Source organism: Phasianus colchicus, chromosome 20 (assembly GCF_987193195.1).
Source record: "Phasianus colchicus chromosome 20, bPhaCol1.hap1.1, whole genome shotgun sequence".
NCBI lineage: Eukaryota > Metazoa > Chordata > Aves > Galliformes > Phasianidae > Phasianus > Phasianus colchicus.
The window spans coordinates 565,903-583,321 of record NC_143455.1 but is presented as its reverse complement, the minus strand read 5'-3'; the positions used below and the strand labels follow the sequence as shown (position 1 = coordinate 583,321).

General features: G+C 40.9%; 1 protein-coding gene across 6 annotated transcripts in view; it reads left to right on the top strand.

Annotated features, from left to right (window-relative positions):
- GAS7 (growth arrest specific 7) overlaps positions 1-14,132 on the top strand; it is a 105,203-nt gene extending 91,071 nt beyond the window's left edge. For 5 of the 6 annotated variants that reach the window (XM_090122047.1, XM_031603780.2, XM_031603779.2 and 2 more), the window contains 3 exons: positions 2,881-2,960; positions 4,918-5,016; positions 5,687-14,132. In XM_090122047.1, coding sequence (XP_089978173.1) covers positions 2,881-2,960; positions 4,918-5,016; positions 5,687-5,800 — 293 coding nt within the window. In that variant the 3' untranslated portion in view covers positions 5,801-14,132. Of the gene's footprint in view, positions 1-345; positions 488-2,880; positions 2,961-4,917; positions 5,017-5,686 lie in introns of those variants that run through there. The other variant, XR_004168396.2, reaches the window with a different exon arrangement.
- The last annotated feature ends 3,287 nt before the right edge of the window (positions 14,133-17,419 follow it).

Genomic DNA, 17,419 nt, shown 5'->3' with positions numbered 1-17,419 from the left:
GCTTATGTGCTTTAATTTTCAGACAGAAACACTTGAGTTGTGCCTTGATGTTGATTGTGCTGAGATGACAAGATGCCTGTCTCCTATCTGAGCCCCCTGTTTTTGTTAGGGTTTTCAAAATAGGCTTGTGACTTATTCAGATTGTATTTGGTTCAGCCTATTGCCACTCATGTAGCAGGCTGGTGCTTGCCTAGAAGGCAGCAGATCTATGGTTTAGGCTCTCTCAAATCAGAGATCTAAACACACAGCTCTCCAACCACAAAGAAGTGTAAGCAAACTATGGGGTGTTCTGGGGTAAGATTACTCTTCATCGCTCCTGTTGAAGCTGGGTTACTGTGCAACCAGGAAGGCAAGTTTTATGGGTCCAGAGGAAGAACAAGAAAGAAGGAGCCTGATTCCACCTATCAGCTAGGGCATCCAGATGGCAGCAAGGAGTCCGGGGCTTTCCTTGGTGTGATTATGGATCTGCAAATTCACACTTTTTCAGGTATGCTCAAATACTCTACCAAAGTACTTTTAGCCCCTGGAGGTCTCAGAGGGGCTCACTGCAGGCTTCCTCTCTACACATCACGTATAAGTGATGAAGGTAGCATGACCCACCCCGCAGTATGACTTTTTTCTCAATTTCTGTCTGAAACAGTGCTGTTTACAGCTCAGACTAAGTGCAGTCTTAGCTTTTATTCTTTTTCTGAGGACCACAAGTACTTGCAAGATTAAGGCCCATAGAACTGGTTCTACTTACACAGTTGCTTCAGGGACAGTGTTTGAATTTTTGGCTTTTCTGAAGTTCCTGTCAAAGATAGTTACAGATGTTTGCTCAGCTGGGGATTTCTTCCTTAAATTGTAGTTCCTTCCTCGGTTATTCTCTGAATCAGTTATCCACAATTGTGTGGGTGCTTGCTATGCTGCCTACCTGTTTCTTTAAAAGTGAACTTTTTGTCTTTTTCTGTTAATTAAGCAATTAAAATGATTTCTGTTCAATGCATACTGAGGATATAGTAGTGTGTGTTACATTGTAGTGAAGACAAAACTTACTTGATGTTATTTGTGCATGCTTTTTACAGAGACTCAAATCATTTTCATGGGATCCATTAGAAAGTGTCTTTCTTGAGACCTGTAAAGCTAACCTATGCAGTACTGTTAGTAACATTACTATAAATGCATTTTAACCGTGGTTTCCATAGTTTATCACTTCACAGTCTATCCTGTGGTAGAGTGGTCCTTTACAGTACTAAAACTCCTAGCTTTCTCAGCCTATCTGGATCTTGATGACACTAGTAAGAGTCATTTGCAGTTTGTGTATGCAGACTACCATTTGAGGAGAAACAAATGCTTCATTGGTGATAGGAGACTGTTTGGTGAATGTTGTTTGTCTGTTCACCTGCAAATTCACAACCTCTTCGTTCACTTTGATAATCAGAAATTGTTTGTATACTTATTTACTAATTGTTTACTGAACAAACAAGGGAGAGCTGAAGGTCAAATAGGAGTATCCAGTAGTTTGGCTTGAATCCCCCCATCACTGTACCAAACTTTGTGCTACTGTTGCAGTGCATGGAAGTGGGAGGACTTGCCTTATCCCACACATAGGGCTACGCAGCAGCCCAGCTGAGGTGTTTGTGTTGCATGCAGTGTTACTGATCTAGCTTTAAACTTAGGCCAGCTGTAAGAGGATGACTTGAGACTTTCAGATGCCCCTTAAAACTACACCTCTACTACAATGCCACGTTACTAACAAGTGGTGTTGCTTTTTTGCTTCCATGTCATGTGCTTTATGACTTTCATGTTCCTGGCTGTGTAGTTTCTCAGATTTACCCAGGAAGTGAAGAATATTCAAAGTCTGATACCCAGGGAGTCTTCTGGAGCACACACAGTGTTCCTGAAAACCTAGCCTTTAAGTCCTGAATCTCAGTGTGTTTTTGTTTTGTTTTTGTTCCTTAATAGACTTTGGTTGCCTCCCTAAATTTTGAGTCTGTGCAAGATTTTTAGATGGATTTACTTATTTGACACTTACTTGATCTATATAATCCTATTCACAGTTCTTTATTCTGCCCTGGTTTGTGTATAAAAATATTTTTGCACCTAAAAGAACGGTAACAATTTGAACTCTAGACCAAGTCATTAAAACATTTGTAAAGACATAACTAAGGAAGAGAACTTACTAGCCAGAAAGCAGCAGTCTCTGGAAGTGACAGATTTCCTACCCACATTACCCTCTATATCAGAGCAGAGTTCTGCAATGGAGGAAAAATTGCAGTAATTACACCTTACTGTGGTACTGCCCTGGACAAGAAAGGAAGCATGGACTGGAATTATGCATTTTCAGGGAAACAAATATATAGACTGTGCAAGGTTTAGTTTGCTGCAAAAAAAGCTTCACTGGATCTTAAGCACCTAGAGCTTGATGCTGTCCTTTTTTAAGCCCGTGTTAGAATGCAGTCTTAGCTACTATAGGATAGCTAGGGTTACTATCCTATAGTTCCATGTCTCATTAGTATTAATTTCCAATTTTAATTATTTTGTTTTTCTGATACAATTTTCTGTCTGTGACCAGCTTTAATTTAACTGTAGCAACTATCTTTCATAGTTCAGGTTATTTTGTAAAATATTACTTAGTGTTCATATTTTCCTTTTAAAATTTTCTAATTTCACTTCACTTTAATTCCTCACCCCCAACACCTGATCTTATACTAAACATAAATTGCATGCACTGCATTGAAATTGTTTTTATTGTGCCAAATAAGTACGATGCAGCAACCATGTTCAGCTCTGCAAGGACTGAATTTCAAAACTTTGGGATGCATATTCAAAACAAGCAAATTCTAAGCTTCATAATATTGGCCAGAAAGAATTAATGTGCTGCTGTCCTGAACTTTTCAGGAGATGACCTGATGCGTTGTGTGGATCTTTACAATCAAGCCCAGTCCAAGTGGTTTGAGGAAATGGTGACCACCACTCTGGTATGTAGTAACTCTGTGTAGCATCTTAGGTTTATAACATTGCCAGGTTGTAATAGCTTGAACTAGTTGCAGGAAAAAGCACTGGGAGAATTAGACAATTAATCTCCACTGATATATTGCATTCTTAGTTCTAAGAAAAACTCACATCATTTGGAGAATGCAGAAATAATTGTTTCTTTGCAAAAGGCTCAAAACCAGTTCAGAACTTCCTAGAGGCCAGAATGCTGGAATTTTCCCCAGGAAGGATGAAGTAATAATCAAGGACCAAATGAAAAGACACAACATTTATACACTGAACATTAATGAATTTTTGTTTCCTATGAGTATTACCAGCTTAGAAGAGACAGAATTTAATTTCCTATTGCTCTACTTCTCTGAAGATCAACACAGCTCACAGTGTTCACCCAAAGGGCATTTTCCTTCAGGGTTAGTCACCAAAATGGTAAAACGCTCTTCTAGCTTTGATGTTCAGCGTTCCTTGAAATACATATACTTCAGCACGAGGGCTCCTCTCTCTCATGTCATTCCTTAGAAACCTTCTAGACGATAGCCAGTTATTTTCAAAATTGGGAAATAAAAGCATCTTTTTTCTCACTAGACAAACACAAAGCATCAAACTCCTCATAATAAAGAAGCAACCCTCCTATTCCAACCCTCCTGCCATAGACTGCCCAGGATCCTGTCCAGCCCAGCCTGAATTCCTCCAGAGATGGAGCGCCCACAACCCATCTGGGCAGCCTGTGCTTGTGCCTTGCCACCCTCTGATAAAAAAAAAGTCTTCCTAACATCTAACCTAAATCTCCCCTCTTTCAGTTTAAAACCATTGACCCTTGTTCTGTCGCTATCAGATAGTCTAAAAAGTTGGTCATCCTTCTGCTTGTATGCTCCCTTCAAGTACTGGAAGGCCACAGTGAGGTCTCCCCAGAGCCTTCTCTTCTTCAAGACTAAACAAGCCCAGTTCCCTCCACCTTTCCTCATAGGAGAGGTGCTTCAGCCCTCTGTCATCTTCGTGGCCCTCCTCTGGACCCAATCCAACGGCTCCACGTCCTTCTAGTTCTGCTGGCACCAGGCCTGGACGCAGTACTGCAGATGAGATCTCAAAAGGACAAAGTAGAGGTTGAGAATCACATCTCTCTCCCTACTGGCCACTTCTCCTCCTATGCAATGCTTGTTCCTGGAGAATCTAAAGCTTTGCTCCCTAGCTTAAGAGGGAAGTCATGGCCTGGAGGCCGCTCAGTAGGTTGGTTGCTTGGGAAACGCAAGCTAAGGATCACGTAAAAATATGTCTTGATATACATCATTATAAAATGCAGTAGCAGAATCATAATCCAGGAGACATGCTACCCTTCCACAGCCTTAATTGACCCTCCTTGAGGAGAGGGAGGCAGAAAAATTCAGAAGGAAAGTTAGAAACTATGTTCCTTTCAAAACTACCTCCCTTTATAACTGAAATGTTGCTGGGCTCCTCTCACTGCCAGCTGAGCTAGGTGGAGACTTGTTCCAGCCTGTCATCTGGTGAACAGATAAAACTGGTCTGGTTAAACTAAAAATAGTCAAGCCCTCTGAGTCATACATCCCAACACAGTCACCTGCTTCTCCATCTATTCACTGTAACTTCTGGTGCTAGCAACACAGCATGCAAAGTTTTTTGCAGGAAACAGATTTCCTCTTGCTTGCAGTATCCCTAAAGATAATGTCTCCTATCTCTCCCTGAGTGGTCTCAGTTTTGGAAAGGTTTCAACATTTTTTTCTGTCCTTTGGATCAGGATGAAGTGAATTCTTTTGCTTGCTCTCTCTGCTTCTTTGCAGTTTGGAGCAATGTGCAAGCACAGAGTTCAACTCCAAAGCATGACCATGGGGTTGTATTGCACTGACTGGCAAACTTTGTATATTGTCCTTTCTTTGGGCCTTTAAGCTCGGCTTCCAAAAAAAGTGTACTTAATTTCTTCCTCTTTAGGAACTTGAGAGACTAGAAGTTGAAAGGGTGGAGATGATTCGGCAGCATCTCTGCCAGTATACACAGCTGCGACACGAGACAGACATGTTCAACCAAAGTGTAAGTCTGCTCTTTGTTTGTCTTTGGTCTTTGCTGCACTTCAGCTGAGCTGAATGATCCCCATTCTGATCTGACTAATTTCCTTTCAAAAGGAGATGTGAAAACTACATGTTGCCAGCTGTTAGTTTTCAGCAGTGCTGTCGTGCCAGCCTGCAGCCTTATCCTCCAAGACTCCCTGATCCACTTAAATTTCATACTACTGGATCACAGCTTTTTGTTGGGGTTTTGAATTCATTTGACCAGCATGAGCTCAAAGTTATTTATTCTTGCAAAGAAAGATAGAAAATACACGATTTCACTGTAGGAGGAGGGAGTATATATATTTATATTTTTTCATTTAAAAAGTCCAAAAAACTGTCTAGTTTTCAAATATTAAAATGCAGGGGGTGTATGCTGACCTGTAATGCATGATTTTATTTGATGCAAGATACAGTTTGCAGTCCATCTGTAGATGGACTGGCCAGTGCCTGCTGTAGGAAGCTTGTCTTTGCCTGGCAAGGCAAGCCTGCTTCCCACTCTGGCTGTTGTTCATCTGCTCACGTACATGCCGTTCTCGGTTGTCTGCAAATGTCACATAGGCATGCTCATAGCTGTTCTACAGTTTAGGGCAATGACTTTCTCTGGTTGAAATGCACCGTTGACTTTTTAATTCTTGTTTTGTTCATTTCAGACAGTAGAGCTTGTGGATCAACTGCTTCGGAAAGTGGATCCTGCCAAAGACAGGGAACTGTGGGTAAAAGAACACAAAACTGGAGATATTCGACCTGTGGACATGGAAATATAGACTGTTCTTACAGTTGTGATGAGCCCAATGAATTAACCAGGCTAATGTTTTTTTCTAGGAGTCAGAAGAGTGCAGGGCAAAGGTTGTTCCTCTACCAGACACCTTGTAATTTAAGCCTGTACAGGCTGTCTGTTAAATTTAGTCATAAAAATGGTCCTTGTTGTGCTAAGCCTTAAGCACCAAACATTCCAGGGTGAAGAAAATAGTTCTGTGCTTCCCACCAGAGGTTCCCAGTTGCACTCATCTTCCAGAAGAAATCTATTTTCTGGTACAGAGAGAGCTCTGTTCTTCTGTGACTTTTGTGCTGCATCCCTTGCATGACTATCGTATAATTATGTTAGAACAACCACTCAGTGTGCTTCTGGCTGGCCAGCAAGTAGGTAACGAAACACAGTGCAGGAGGCAAGGAAATGCTGATCAAGAATCCCAGGCCTGTCACTGACTGCTTTCATAACCACAGACAAGTCAGTAAACTTTACTGGCTCCCCCATCAGTTAAACATGCATATCTTGCATCAGTATTGTATGAATACATTTATTTCATACAACATAGTTTCCCATAGTGGCCCTTTGGAAATACCTATGGAGAAGACCCCTGTTCTCCCTGTTTTGTACTCCCTCTCAGGGATATATAAACCCATTACCATCATTTTTGTGCTAGGCCGATCTATAAAGTGTTACCATTCCTGTTATTTAACAGGAAATATTTGGTTGTGCTGTACCTACCTCATTAGCTGTTGGAGTGCCCTCAGTGACAGAAGAAGGTTGCGTAGCAAGGAATAAGTGAGATGTTCTAAAACTTTCTGCTTATGCAGGATGTTTTCTCATAAAGACAGCCCTCTAACATTTTGTTTGGGATCTAGATTTAAATTGCTCTTTGTTGGTTTCTTCAGGTGAGTATCAGAGCCTTTAGCTATATTTATTCACCAAATTTTTGTAGATAAATTGTGACTTTTCTCTTTTTAGAGCCTGATTTTCAAAGGTGCCACATATCTGTGATTCTAGACTGCATCAAGCGTAGATGTAGGTGCCCAGTATTTCTGAATCAGATTCTTACTGGTTTCTCCTATAGAGCGAACTACCTAAAATTCAGCGCAACTCCTACTACAGAGTGTTGTGTAGTTTGAAGACTGGTTTTCAAAAGGTATTTTCTTCTCCCAATGTTATTTAAGATTTTTGCTCTTAATCTGTTTTCCAGCTTCTCTTACTCAAGGTTCTTACTTCAAGTCCAGCAGAAAGAGAGAGGTTCTACATTTTCCCTCTTGGAGGTCTTCAAAGGCAGCCTGGGAATGGTCTTGGACCAACACCCTGGGTGACCCTACTTCAACAGTGGGACCAAATGATCTTTAGAGGTTCTTTCCAAACACATCCATTCTGTGAGTGTGTGAAACCTCCATTCTCACCACTGTGGCCTTTACTCATACTGTGGTGTTAGCTGCTGTTTTCCAAACAGTGTTATTCATTTTGATCCACATTTTTGTTCCACCTTTATCTTGTTGTTAACATTCCTTTTTCCCCAGTACGGAACTTCTGTCTTTCATCTGTCTACTCTTCTAGGCTTTTCTTCACCAATCTCAAATTACTGTGCTGTGAGAAGATCACTGAGAATTAATCTTTACAAATACAAGCTGAGACACAGGGAAGTCTTATCTAAAATACCTTTTTAATATTGATTCAAGTGATTATTTTTCTGGCTCGTCATTTCAAACTTGTATTTTCCTGTTGTTCCTTTCTTTATTTCCCCGCCATTTCTTTACTACTATAGATTCATAGAAAAAAGGTCAATCACCTTTTATTCACCTGAGTTATTCCCATTTTACAGATGTCACTTCAGCTCCTTTCTCTGCTGTGTCACTAGCTTTATAAACCTTTGCACATCGGCAGGTGCAGTGTTGTGACTGTTGCATGCTTAGGATCATTGTTCCTGGTGTTATTGATTGTTAGAGCTGACACCTCTTATATTGCACTTTTGTTACGCACTTCAGAATTTGCAGCTGTACTTTCATTCTTGGTGTTGGAAGCACCCAGCATGTTGATACTTGAAACATGATTTGCCCGAGTGTCGCTCAGTCCTTGAGCTCAGTGAGACTATACACTTTTCCCTTTCCTCCTGTTCTGCTTGAATGGGGAAGTTTTGTGCTAATTTGTCTTTTTCAGTCTTCCTATTCATTTGCATTCTGTCCTCAGTATGATTCTTACTGGCATACTGATGTGTACTGCTGTCTCTTCCATGCACTTCAGAGGGCGGGTGTTTTTGGTTGTTTTTTGTTTTCTTTAAACCACAAATGCATGGTGAGCTTTCCAAACTTCAGTGACCAAAATTTAGTGATGTACTTAAGAGCTGTATCTAAGGTTGACCCCTGTATTCTAAGCCATATTGCAAATTTGAGCAATCTTGATGACCCATCACCACATTCATGGTTTGATTACAAAAACAAGCTAGCCGTGCACTTTATATGGTGTTCTCCTTATTAAATACATGAAATACTCTGTTACCAATTATAGCTTATTTTTTCCTCACTTTTTTTTTCACAGGTATTTATTATTTTACCTGTTTGGGGCTGGAAATGCTCTCCGCTAGCACAAGTTTCTCTCAGGACTGAAATTTATTTTGGTTTCTCTTCTGAGGCATTCTTAAGCTGCTCTCAATTCTCAGTTGAATTTTCTTGATGACTTGGGGTTTATTGGTTTTGTTTGGTTTTAATTATGTTATTTCTAGACAGTGTTCCTACTTCTACTTTTTGATTCTCTTGAAATGTTGCAGGGAAGCATAAGCTGCACAGAATGATAATTCTTTTGGTGGAGACTGTATTTTTTTTTTTTCTTCCAAAACACAAGGAGAGCACTTTCACCTAGCTGCTGCTTGCCTTTATTTTGCCCAAATTCTCACTTGGATCTACTCTGCAATGGGTGAAATGCTCCCTTTACAGTAAGACTTAATAATAATTTTCTAGCTGGTAAAATCATTACGAGTGTTTTGATATTGCTTGTAAATAGTTTCCATCTTAATTCCTGGGAATGATACACCATTGTGGTACCACATTGCAGAAAGTGGGATCTGTGATTCTTTGCCCATTGCATTCTCTGGCTGATGGATCTTGGACAACGTGAGGCATTACAAATCAGGGAGTGCTGGAGACCTGGTGTTTCTGAATGGACTGCATCTTTAAAACTGGTAATGGTGTTTTTGTTCCTAAAAGGTGACTCTGGAAATTTCAGCATTTCTTTATTCATCTTCCAATAAATTGCAAAAAAAGCAGTCATACCCAGTCTTTACTTCTCTGGACCAAGATCAAGCTTGATGTTAGGCTGCAGCATGCACGTGAAAGCATGAGGATGTTTCAGTGTAACTGATTAATAGGAACAGCAAAGTAAGTCTCTTGCCTCCATAGGTCCTGAGCCCAGGTGTGATCTCATTCTTTTTCTGCAGGCGAGTACACACATCATACAAATTTTTACTGTTCAAGTCACTGCAAATAATGCATTTTTTTGCGGTTTGGTGTGGCTGTCTTGCATCTTCACATGGCTCCTTAGTCACAGAGCAGAAAATGGACTTTTGATCAGCATTGATTGTTTTCACCTAAAGAAATGCAGAACAGTTTGTGGGAATTTGCCTCTGACTCCCATCTTGTAGGCCTCGTTGCCCTGGTGTTTTTTGAAGCTATCTGAGCTTCAGAGCCTTGTCCCTCCTGTGCAGCTCCCTCTCTACCCAAGTGTTGTAGTGATGTTCTGGTCTCGTGCTGCCAAGCCTCTGGTTTCCCAGTGATCGATCTCTGCTTCAGCCAGAGCTTTTGAGCTCTTGTCTGAACTAGAGGGCTTCATGAACTGTGGCTTTGAGTCCTTTGACTGTTCTCAGTCAAAAGAGACGAAGTTTTATGCAACTGTAACCTCAGCTTCCTAACATGTTGATATTTTTTCATCGTTTGTTCCAGCCTGCCTGTATATTCTGTTTTCTGGCTCAAGGCACTGTTAACTCAGTAGGAAGTCCTTTTTGTAAGTCTTTCCTTGAGATATTCTTCTCGGTCTTTTTTCCTGCAAGTATTAGTTCTAGATCCAATGCTGCTGGCTGATTTCTGTTTGAATTAATGAACTGAAAGTGATGACTTATTTGCCACGTGAGTCAAGTTCACTCTTCTCTGTCACTGGCAGGATTCCAGATTCACTTTCATAAATCAAGATCCAGAAAGGCCTAATTCTCAGATTTCCAACCTGCTGCAGATTCTCTGATGTCCATAATCCATGTCTACTAGTTGCTTTTGTATGTTGAGCCTGGTGGCTCTCATCCAACTTAGGATATTCCATGATTCTGTGGACTTCTGTTGAAAGAATGCAGTTGTTCTTTTAGGAAATCTATTATTTGATACCAAGATCTTTAGAGATGGTTTTAATTTATTTTTTTAGATGTTGAAAGATAGTAACAACATTGAAAGACATGGGAATCCTGCGTATGTTCTCAGAACACTTTTTCCCCTCTGCAGCCCTACCTGAGCTACTGTGTAGTAGCTGTGTTCCCTCCATGTTGAACAATTACAGTACATATCGAAGTTATTTTTCCTTTCGTGTGTAGCATGAAGTTTGCACTTCATGAACCTTGAGTTTTGTGTTGCAGAGTTTACTGTTGTTAATTGCAACCCCGTGCTGTGTAGCACAGCAAGTATAACACAGCTGTATAGCACAGCAAGTATAGCTATCTTGGGATGGCGAGTTGCATGCAAATCACCTTCTTTTTTTCTTTTTTTTTCTTACAGAAGGTTTCTATAAAGCATTCACAGGAAGCATTTACCTGCTGGTAAAAGTCCTAACTGCCCACACCTTCTCAGAATGTCTTTACGCTTGTATCTTTTTTACATCATCCTTTAAATACTTGCTGGAAATGACCCTCTATAGTCTGCAAGTAGAAATGTGCACTCTTCTTTTGGCCTTCTGTTTGGAAGTGCTCAGCACTCAGAGGTTTCTAGGAGGTGAAGAGAGTGTGCATGGGTGATATCAGAGTTTTTGAAAATCAGGCTTCTGATTAGAAATGCACAAACTTTTTTTTTTCTTAGTCTTTCAGTACATATATAAGGAAATACTGGGAAATGAGATTCTCCAGTACTTAATGAATACAGCTGTTGTATGCTGTTCTCAGCAGTTCTGTGACTCTATAGGCTAGGATTGGAGCACAGCTCTGGAGCTCAGGCTGACAGCTCTCCTGTTGCATTCCCAGTGATCCAAATCCCAAATTAAGTGAAAAAGAGGCTCTGACCATCTGTTTTTTTAGTCATGCAGACAGAAAAAGAGCATTGCTTACCCAGGTGGATCCTTCACAATTAAGCACCTTAGAAATCCCAGCCAGCACCTTTAAGGCACCCCTGGAGTGAGTAGATGTGACTTGGTGTGATCAGTTGTTTGCTTTGTTCTGAAAAAAAAAATATCCACAACTATTTGCTATTTTGTAATAGCCAGCATACTATTTTGCACTATTGCAGCCTGCTGGGTATGTTTCTAGAGATGAGGTTCAGACTTTGTTGGCCTGGAAGAGCAGTGTGTTGTTCCCTCATCATGCTTTCTGGAACATGTGTAGGCTTTTTGCTATCCAGCATGTATTGATAAAGGAGAATGAAGTCCCAGAAGTGGTTACCAGAGTGTTGCAGTGAATAATTCTTGCTGTATGTGCGTTCCTCCTGAACTCATACAGTGATCAGGAGGAGCTGTCTGGTGTCCTTCAGTGCATGGTGGAGGCATCTGATAGTTCACAGAGGAGCCTGCTGGTCCTGCTTAATAGGATGAACAGTCACAGACATTGCATTGTACATGGAAGCTAGTAAAATATTTAGCTGCCCCAGTGAAATTTGAGTTTCTCAACAGTAGGCACTCATCTCCCTCAGAGCCCTCCTGGCTGCAGTAACAGGCTCCTCTCTCTGAATTTTGTTTAGTGTCCTGAAATCAATAATGTTCCCTCATGCCTGTTCTTGTTAAAGGGCTCTCTGGCCAGCACCTGGTTGTGCCTGCAGGAATCCGGTAGGTGGCAGCACCACATTGATGACTGAAGAATGTTTTTTCGATGTGGCAATATGTTGTGTCTACTGCACTGAACTGGCTGTAAACTAGGCTGCATCAAGCCTCGTGTGTCAGTGTTCTCCAGGAGTTTGGAATGTGCAGTAGTCTTCCTGTTGCACAATGGCAGTGTCGTCTTTTACATCAGCAAGTCCTTGTCTTTTCCTGAGAAGAAGTGTTGTTAGATAATATCCATTACTTTATCTAATGGTAGATGTTATTCATATAAGAGTGCATCAGTCAGTTCTTACTTCTTCACTGCTACTGTACCCACCGGCTATATTACTGAGATACAGCACTTTTCAAGATGCTCACAAAATATCTCTTTTGCTTTAATGTGCTGCCTGAACTTCACTTTTGGATATTTTCTGAGATTAGGGTGTGCTTGTTTTTTGTTGGCTTGTTTTGGCTTCTGTTTGTATTGTTCCTCCAAGACTCTGGGTTTGGAAGTGCATTACTCTTTTTTGTGCAGGCCACAGTATCTTTCCGAGAGATCTTTTCTGAAGGGACCAACCCATAGCACAGTTTGATTTAAATTTCTAATCCCATGTTCCTGAGAGTAGAAACCTTTTGTGCCTAATGAAACATCTGATTCTAACAATTGTACATGGATAAATTCTTCTAGAGACCAATATAAATTATGTCTTATAATAATAGCATAATAATTACAGAAAAAATATATATAAATTTGAAACATTCAAATGTAATTCCCTCAACTTACATTAAGTTGAATTGTTCCCGGTGTATCTTACGAGACAAACTCGGTGGATATTCAGAACAAAAGCTTTTCAGCTGCTGTATTCAGGTTCAGGAGTGCACAGCACCTTAATGTTGAATATACGCAGTCTTTCAAGGCTACTGATTTCACAAATAACTGAGCAATGGCTTCTATCACAACCCTACCAAAATTCATCTAGTAGTTCCCCTTGAAGTGCCTATTTAAATTGTACCTGCTACAACCACATAAAATACACAGATTCACCCTACGAATTTTCAGAACTCAGGAGCAGCCAGTTCGCACTGAACTGTGCAGGATTCCCAACCTTCCTTCTTTGTTCTGCACACTGTGCACTCTTTTTAGGGCATCAGCATTCCACAGACCTGTCTATCTCACTAATCATTTGCAGTCCAACATAAGTGTCATAAATTCTCAGTGCTGAAAATGGAGTAGGAAATGTTAAGCCATATTAAACTTAGAAGTAACTGCTTTGAAGGACAGTTACTAACTTCATTTACTGATATATCTTTCAGTATGGGGGTCTCGTAGAATAAGAATACTGCATAAAAATAGTTGAGTAAGTGGCATTTGGGATTTAACTAGTGCTGTTTTGTAAAAACAAACCGTAACTTTTTTAAAGCAGTTATTTAAAACAATTTTGTCTGGTACTGGAAGTCCATAAAGTTGCATGATTTCAGGGATCTCCTATCTGCATGACATGACAATTTTAGTCATTTGAATTTGGGAATGCTTGATGTGAAATCCCATGTTCCTTTGAATATTTTTTGATGTGGTGATAGAGATTTTCAAAATAGCATAAGGAATTTTGATATCCATTTACCACTCTGTTACTGCTCCATGGCAGAAACGTGCAACTTTATCCATTGTGGAAAAAGGCAGGTAGTAGTATTGGGCAAATCTTTTCTTCTCCTAAATTTCCTTCTGGCAGCACAAGACAAGGAAAATTCTACCAAACAGTTTTGCAGACATTCCAGCAGCAGGGATTCAGAGGTAGGCCATATCACCACTCATACAGTTAAACAATTTTCTACTAAAACAAGGTTGCCTATTTGGTCCTTTTTGTGTAACTTGCTAAATACTTTCTAAACTTTTAGAAAAGTTGTCTTTTGACAATACTAATGACTTCTTTTTAAAGATGTTTAACCAGTATTTTATACTTTCTATAAATTCTGGCTGATAAGGCCCCTTAAATTAGATTATGTATCATGCAGCCTCTATCTAAGTAATTAGAAAATCTTGGGTTGTTGTGCAAATTATAGGATTGATGTCGTTCCATAAAGGTGCATGAAGGAATCACCAAACTGAAGGAGTTCAATGCAGGAAAGATTTAAGGGGCAGATCTTCAGCTTGGGTGAACTGGCAGAGTTTGGAAGATACTTGATGTCAGTTATGGATCTTGTCCTTCCATGTTGAAGGCATTTCCTCTACATCTTTTCTGTCTTACTGTAAAACTATTTCATATGGTTAAACTGTATTTTGCTATGTTGTTCTGCAGGTTTATATGCACCACAGTGCTCATCTCATCTCCTGTAAAATAAACTGTACAGAGACGTATTGAGCATGGAATTGTCTTTACTAGAGTGTTTCTTCTTCTATCAAAGTCACACGCCTTTTGAATGCAGTGATACCAAAGTACACTCGGGGTGCCATATGCACATTTACTGCTTTGCTAATGCTAGAGTGGTGAAGCTCGAATTCACACATCAGTAGCCTGTTTGTCCATATCCTTTTTAGATCTTTGTGTGATATTCAGATGAGTAGAGTTGCTAACATTTCATTTTTGTTATGAAACCAGTTTTAAAATCACTGGCAGTTAAGTAGGTTTGATTCTTAAATAGGCAAACTAACTGATCACTGTGAAAAAATAGTCATGGCTTACATGCGCTGTAAGTCTTGTACACCCAGTCCTTTATCTGCAGGTTCCATATGTGCCTTGAAGCTTAGTTGAAGAGAAGGCACTGTTGTAAAATGTTAATAAATTCTTATGTCTCTGATGTGTAATACTGAAGGAAACCGCAGCACAGAACAAGGTGTCAGTAGCTCTGCAGAAATTAGCATACTTTCCCAGCAACACAGCAGCCCTGGAAGTAAAGGCATTATCTACACATCTCTTAATCCTCAGTGGAGTTTTCTCCTAAGAACTCTTCCAGTGTAAAAACTTACTTTCTTCACCCACGTGCAAAATGCTGCCCTGCAGCTGTATGATGTGTTTGTAAAAGGATGCAGGAATTGCTAGTGAATGAAATTTCTTAAAAATGGATGTGGTAAGTAGTTGCAGAATTCTCTGCACTCAGAAAAGGAAGAGACAGGTATGACTCTGAGGAAGTTCTACATGAAGCTTGGTTTTCACAGCAGTACGTACTTAGCAATTCTCTTCAAGATGTGATGGATTTCATTTCGCCTTATCAACAGAGAGCATTTTCTAGTGTGGAGGACTATGATAGAGCTTCAAAACCAGAGGTTAGGAGATAATGTATTTGCTGAGCTGGTGTGTTGCTCTTAGAGGTGCTGCAGGACCAGGATCAGCCATCCTATGTCTATGACACTTAGATGTGAAGGGCAGAATTTTTTACACCATTTTGCACAAGAACACCAGTGCTGGTATTTTGCAACCAAGGCAGTAATTTTTAAAAATCAGTCTGGATTTCACACTCAGCCTTTGACCCTCACATTCCTCAGAGGCAAAAAGAAAGCTGGAAGGGCACTGGTGAAGGGATTTGATTTCAGAACATTTTTGTAACTAATGCATACTTTATACCTCAAACTGTTATCTAATGCTTCAGTAGTTCCTGTTAATTGTAAAGTTCGGTCTACGTGTTTTGCCGTTATCAGCAATACGATCTTGAACTTGCCAGGTAAGTACTTAAAATTTGTAAATGCTTAGATGGAAATCAGAGCTGAACACGCTCCAGAAGTCTGAGCCAGGTCCTGCTCTGGGTGCTTCTTCATTCTGTTTGTGCATTGTTCCTGTGTCCCTGCGGACTCGGTCTTACTGAAGGCAGAATTTCAGGGCAGTTTAATTGTGAGGTAACTTGAGAACAGCATGCTTTCTGTGCTGCTGTGTCTGGGCATGTGCCCAGGTGGGATGTGCCCAGCCCTTTCAGGGGCGGCTTTGATCTACTGGCCCCACTGAAGAAAAAAAACCCAACACAGTTCTGAGAATTCTTGTGAACACAGAGGAACCTGCTGCTAGGTGTTTATTTTAAAATGATTGGAGGTGGTGTGCCCAGCACAGATAGTTCCCTACAAGCAGCTTGCTCTCCAAGAGGAGTCCTGAGAATACCTGGGGGACCCTTTGGCTTTCACTCACAATTCAGGACCATTTCTGCCTCTAAAATAGCAGGTTTTGTTTTTTGGAATGCATCTGTCTGTCTCTTATGCTGGATGTCAGTGTGTCTCTTTTTGCCTTACTGTGATTCTGACTGAGGAAGCTGCAGCTGTGCTGAGATCACCAGCTCTGTTGTCAGGACTGGTGATGGAGCATATGCAGACACAGGGCTGAAAGCCACAACAACAAGCCACACGTGTCAGCTGCCTGCTCGTTAATATCTGGCATTGTCATATTGACTCATCCTCACTCTCTGCCAGAATTTATAGTCTTGCTGTGTATCCTGACTTGGAATGGAAAAAGAGGAGATGTTTCTAACAGCATCCTTTTCTGTATGACTTTGATGTGTGGTGTGGCCAGCAGAGGGCAACACCATACTGGCAGCTGCGTTGCATACCGTATTTCCAGTATTGGGGCTCAGCCTTAATCTCCAAATCCTTATTTTTTTTCATGCAGAGGTACATCAGCTAAAGTCTCCCAGGGTAGAGCAATGGTGGATCAGCATGAGTATTTTCTGAAAGGGTAGGCCATAGCTTGCTGCTTGGGAGAAGGGATAATCAATTTTTGTACCATGGAGAGCTACAGTCTTGGAAACGCCAACACAAACACACCCACCACCTTTGCCTGATGGGTGGAGGACAAAAGCCATTCAGCATGGTTGGGTTGGAAGGGATGTCAGAGCCCCCAGACTGCCCCTGCCATGGGCTGGCTGTCCCTCCAGCTCAGGCTGCCCAGGGCCCATCCCTGGCCTTGGGCACCTCCTGGGATAGGGCACCCACACTCTTTGGGCAGTAGTGCCAGAGCCTCACTGCCCTCTGAGTGAAGATTTTCCTCCACACATCTCCTCTTCTACTTTAAAACTTGTCCTATCACTGTCAGACTGTATAAACTATCAGTCTCCCAGGATTCACCTGTTTTTATCCATCTGTTGGTCACTGGATAAGCACAAGAGGAGAAAACTCTGTTCTGCAGGACTTAGGATGGACAGAGAAACAAACCAGGTTGCAGACAGGCAGAGATGCCCACTGTGATTTGCAATGCTCATGGAGGAATTCATAGAAGATCATAGAGCAGGAGCAGTCATAACTAATGCTGGGCATCATATGAAGTACAGAAAACTTCCTCTGTAGGCAAAATAGGCTGAAGGTGTTTGTGAGGCTTCACTGACACATGCCCTTTATAAGGCCCTTAAAAGCAAAACGTGCAAAATTAATGTAAATGTTTTAACACAGCTTTAGTATTCTTTCCAGGTTTGCTTTACAGGTGCCAACTACCACTGCTCTTGCATGGTTTCCTTAAATACTGTGCAGGTTTTGAACTAAAGGTCAAGACGCAATGGCCCAGAGAGGGCTGTTTGTAGACCTTACACTGAATCTGACCACACACGAATGAAGTTTGGGGAGTCAGGTTCTTCTATCTGGAGTCAAACCGTAAACATACTAATGTCATATTTCTTACTCAAAGAATCTTGTCTAAATTACTGTCTCAGCCTTTATACAAATAAAAGAAAAAATTAC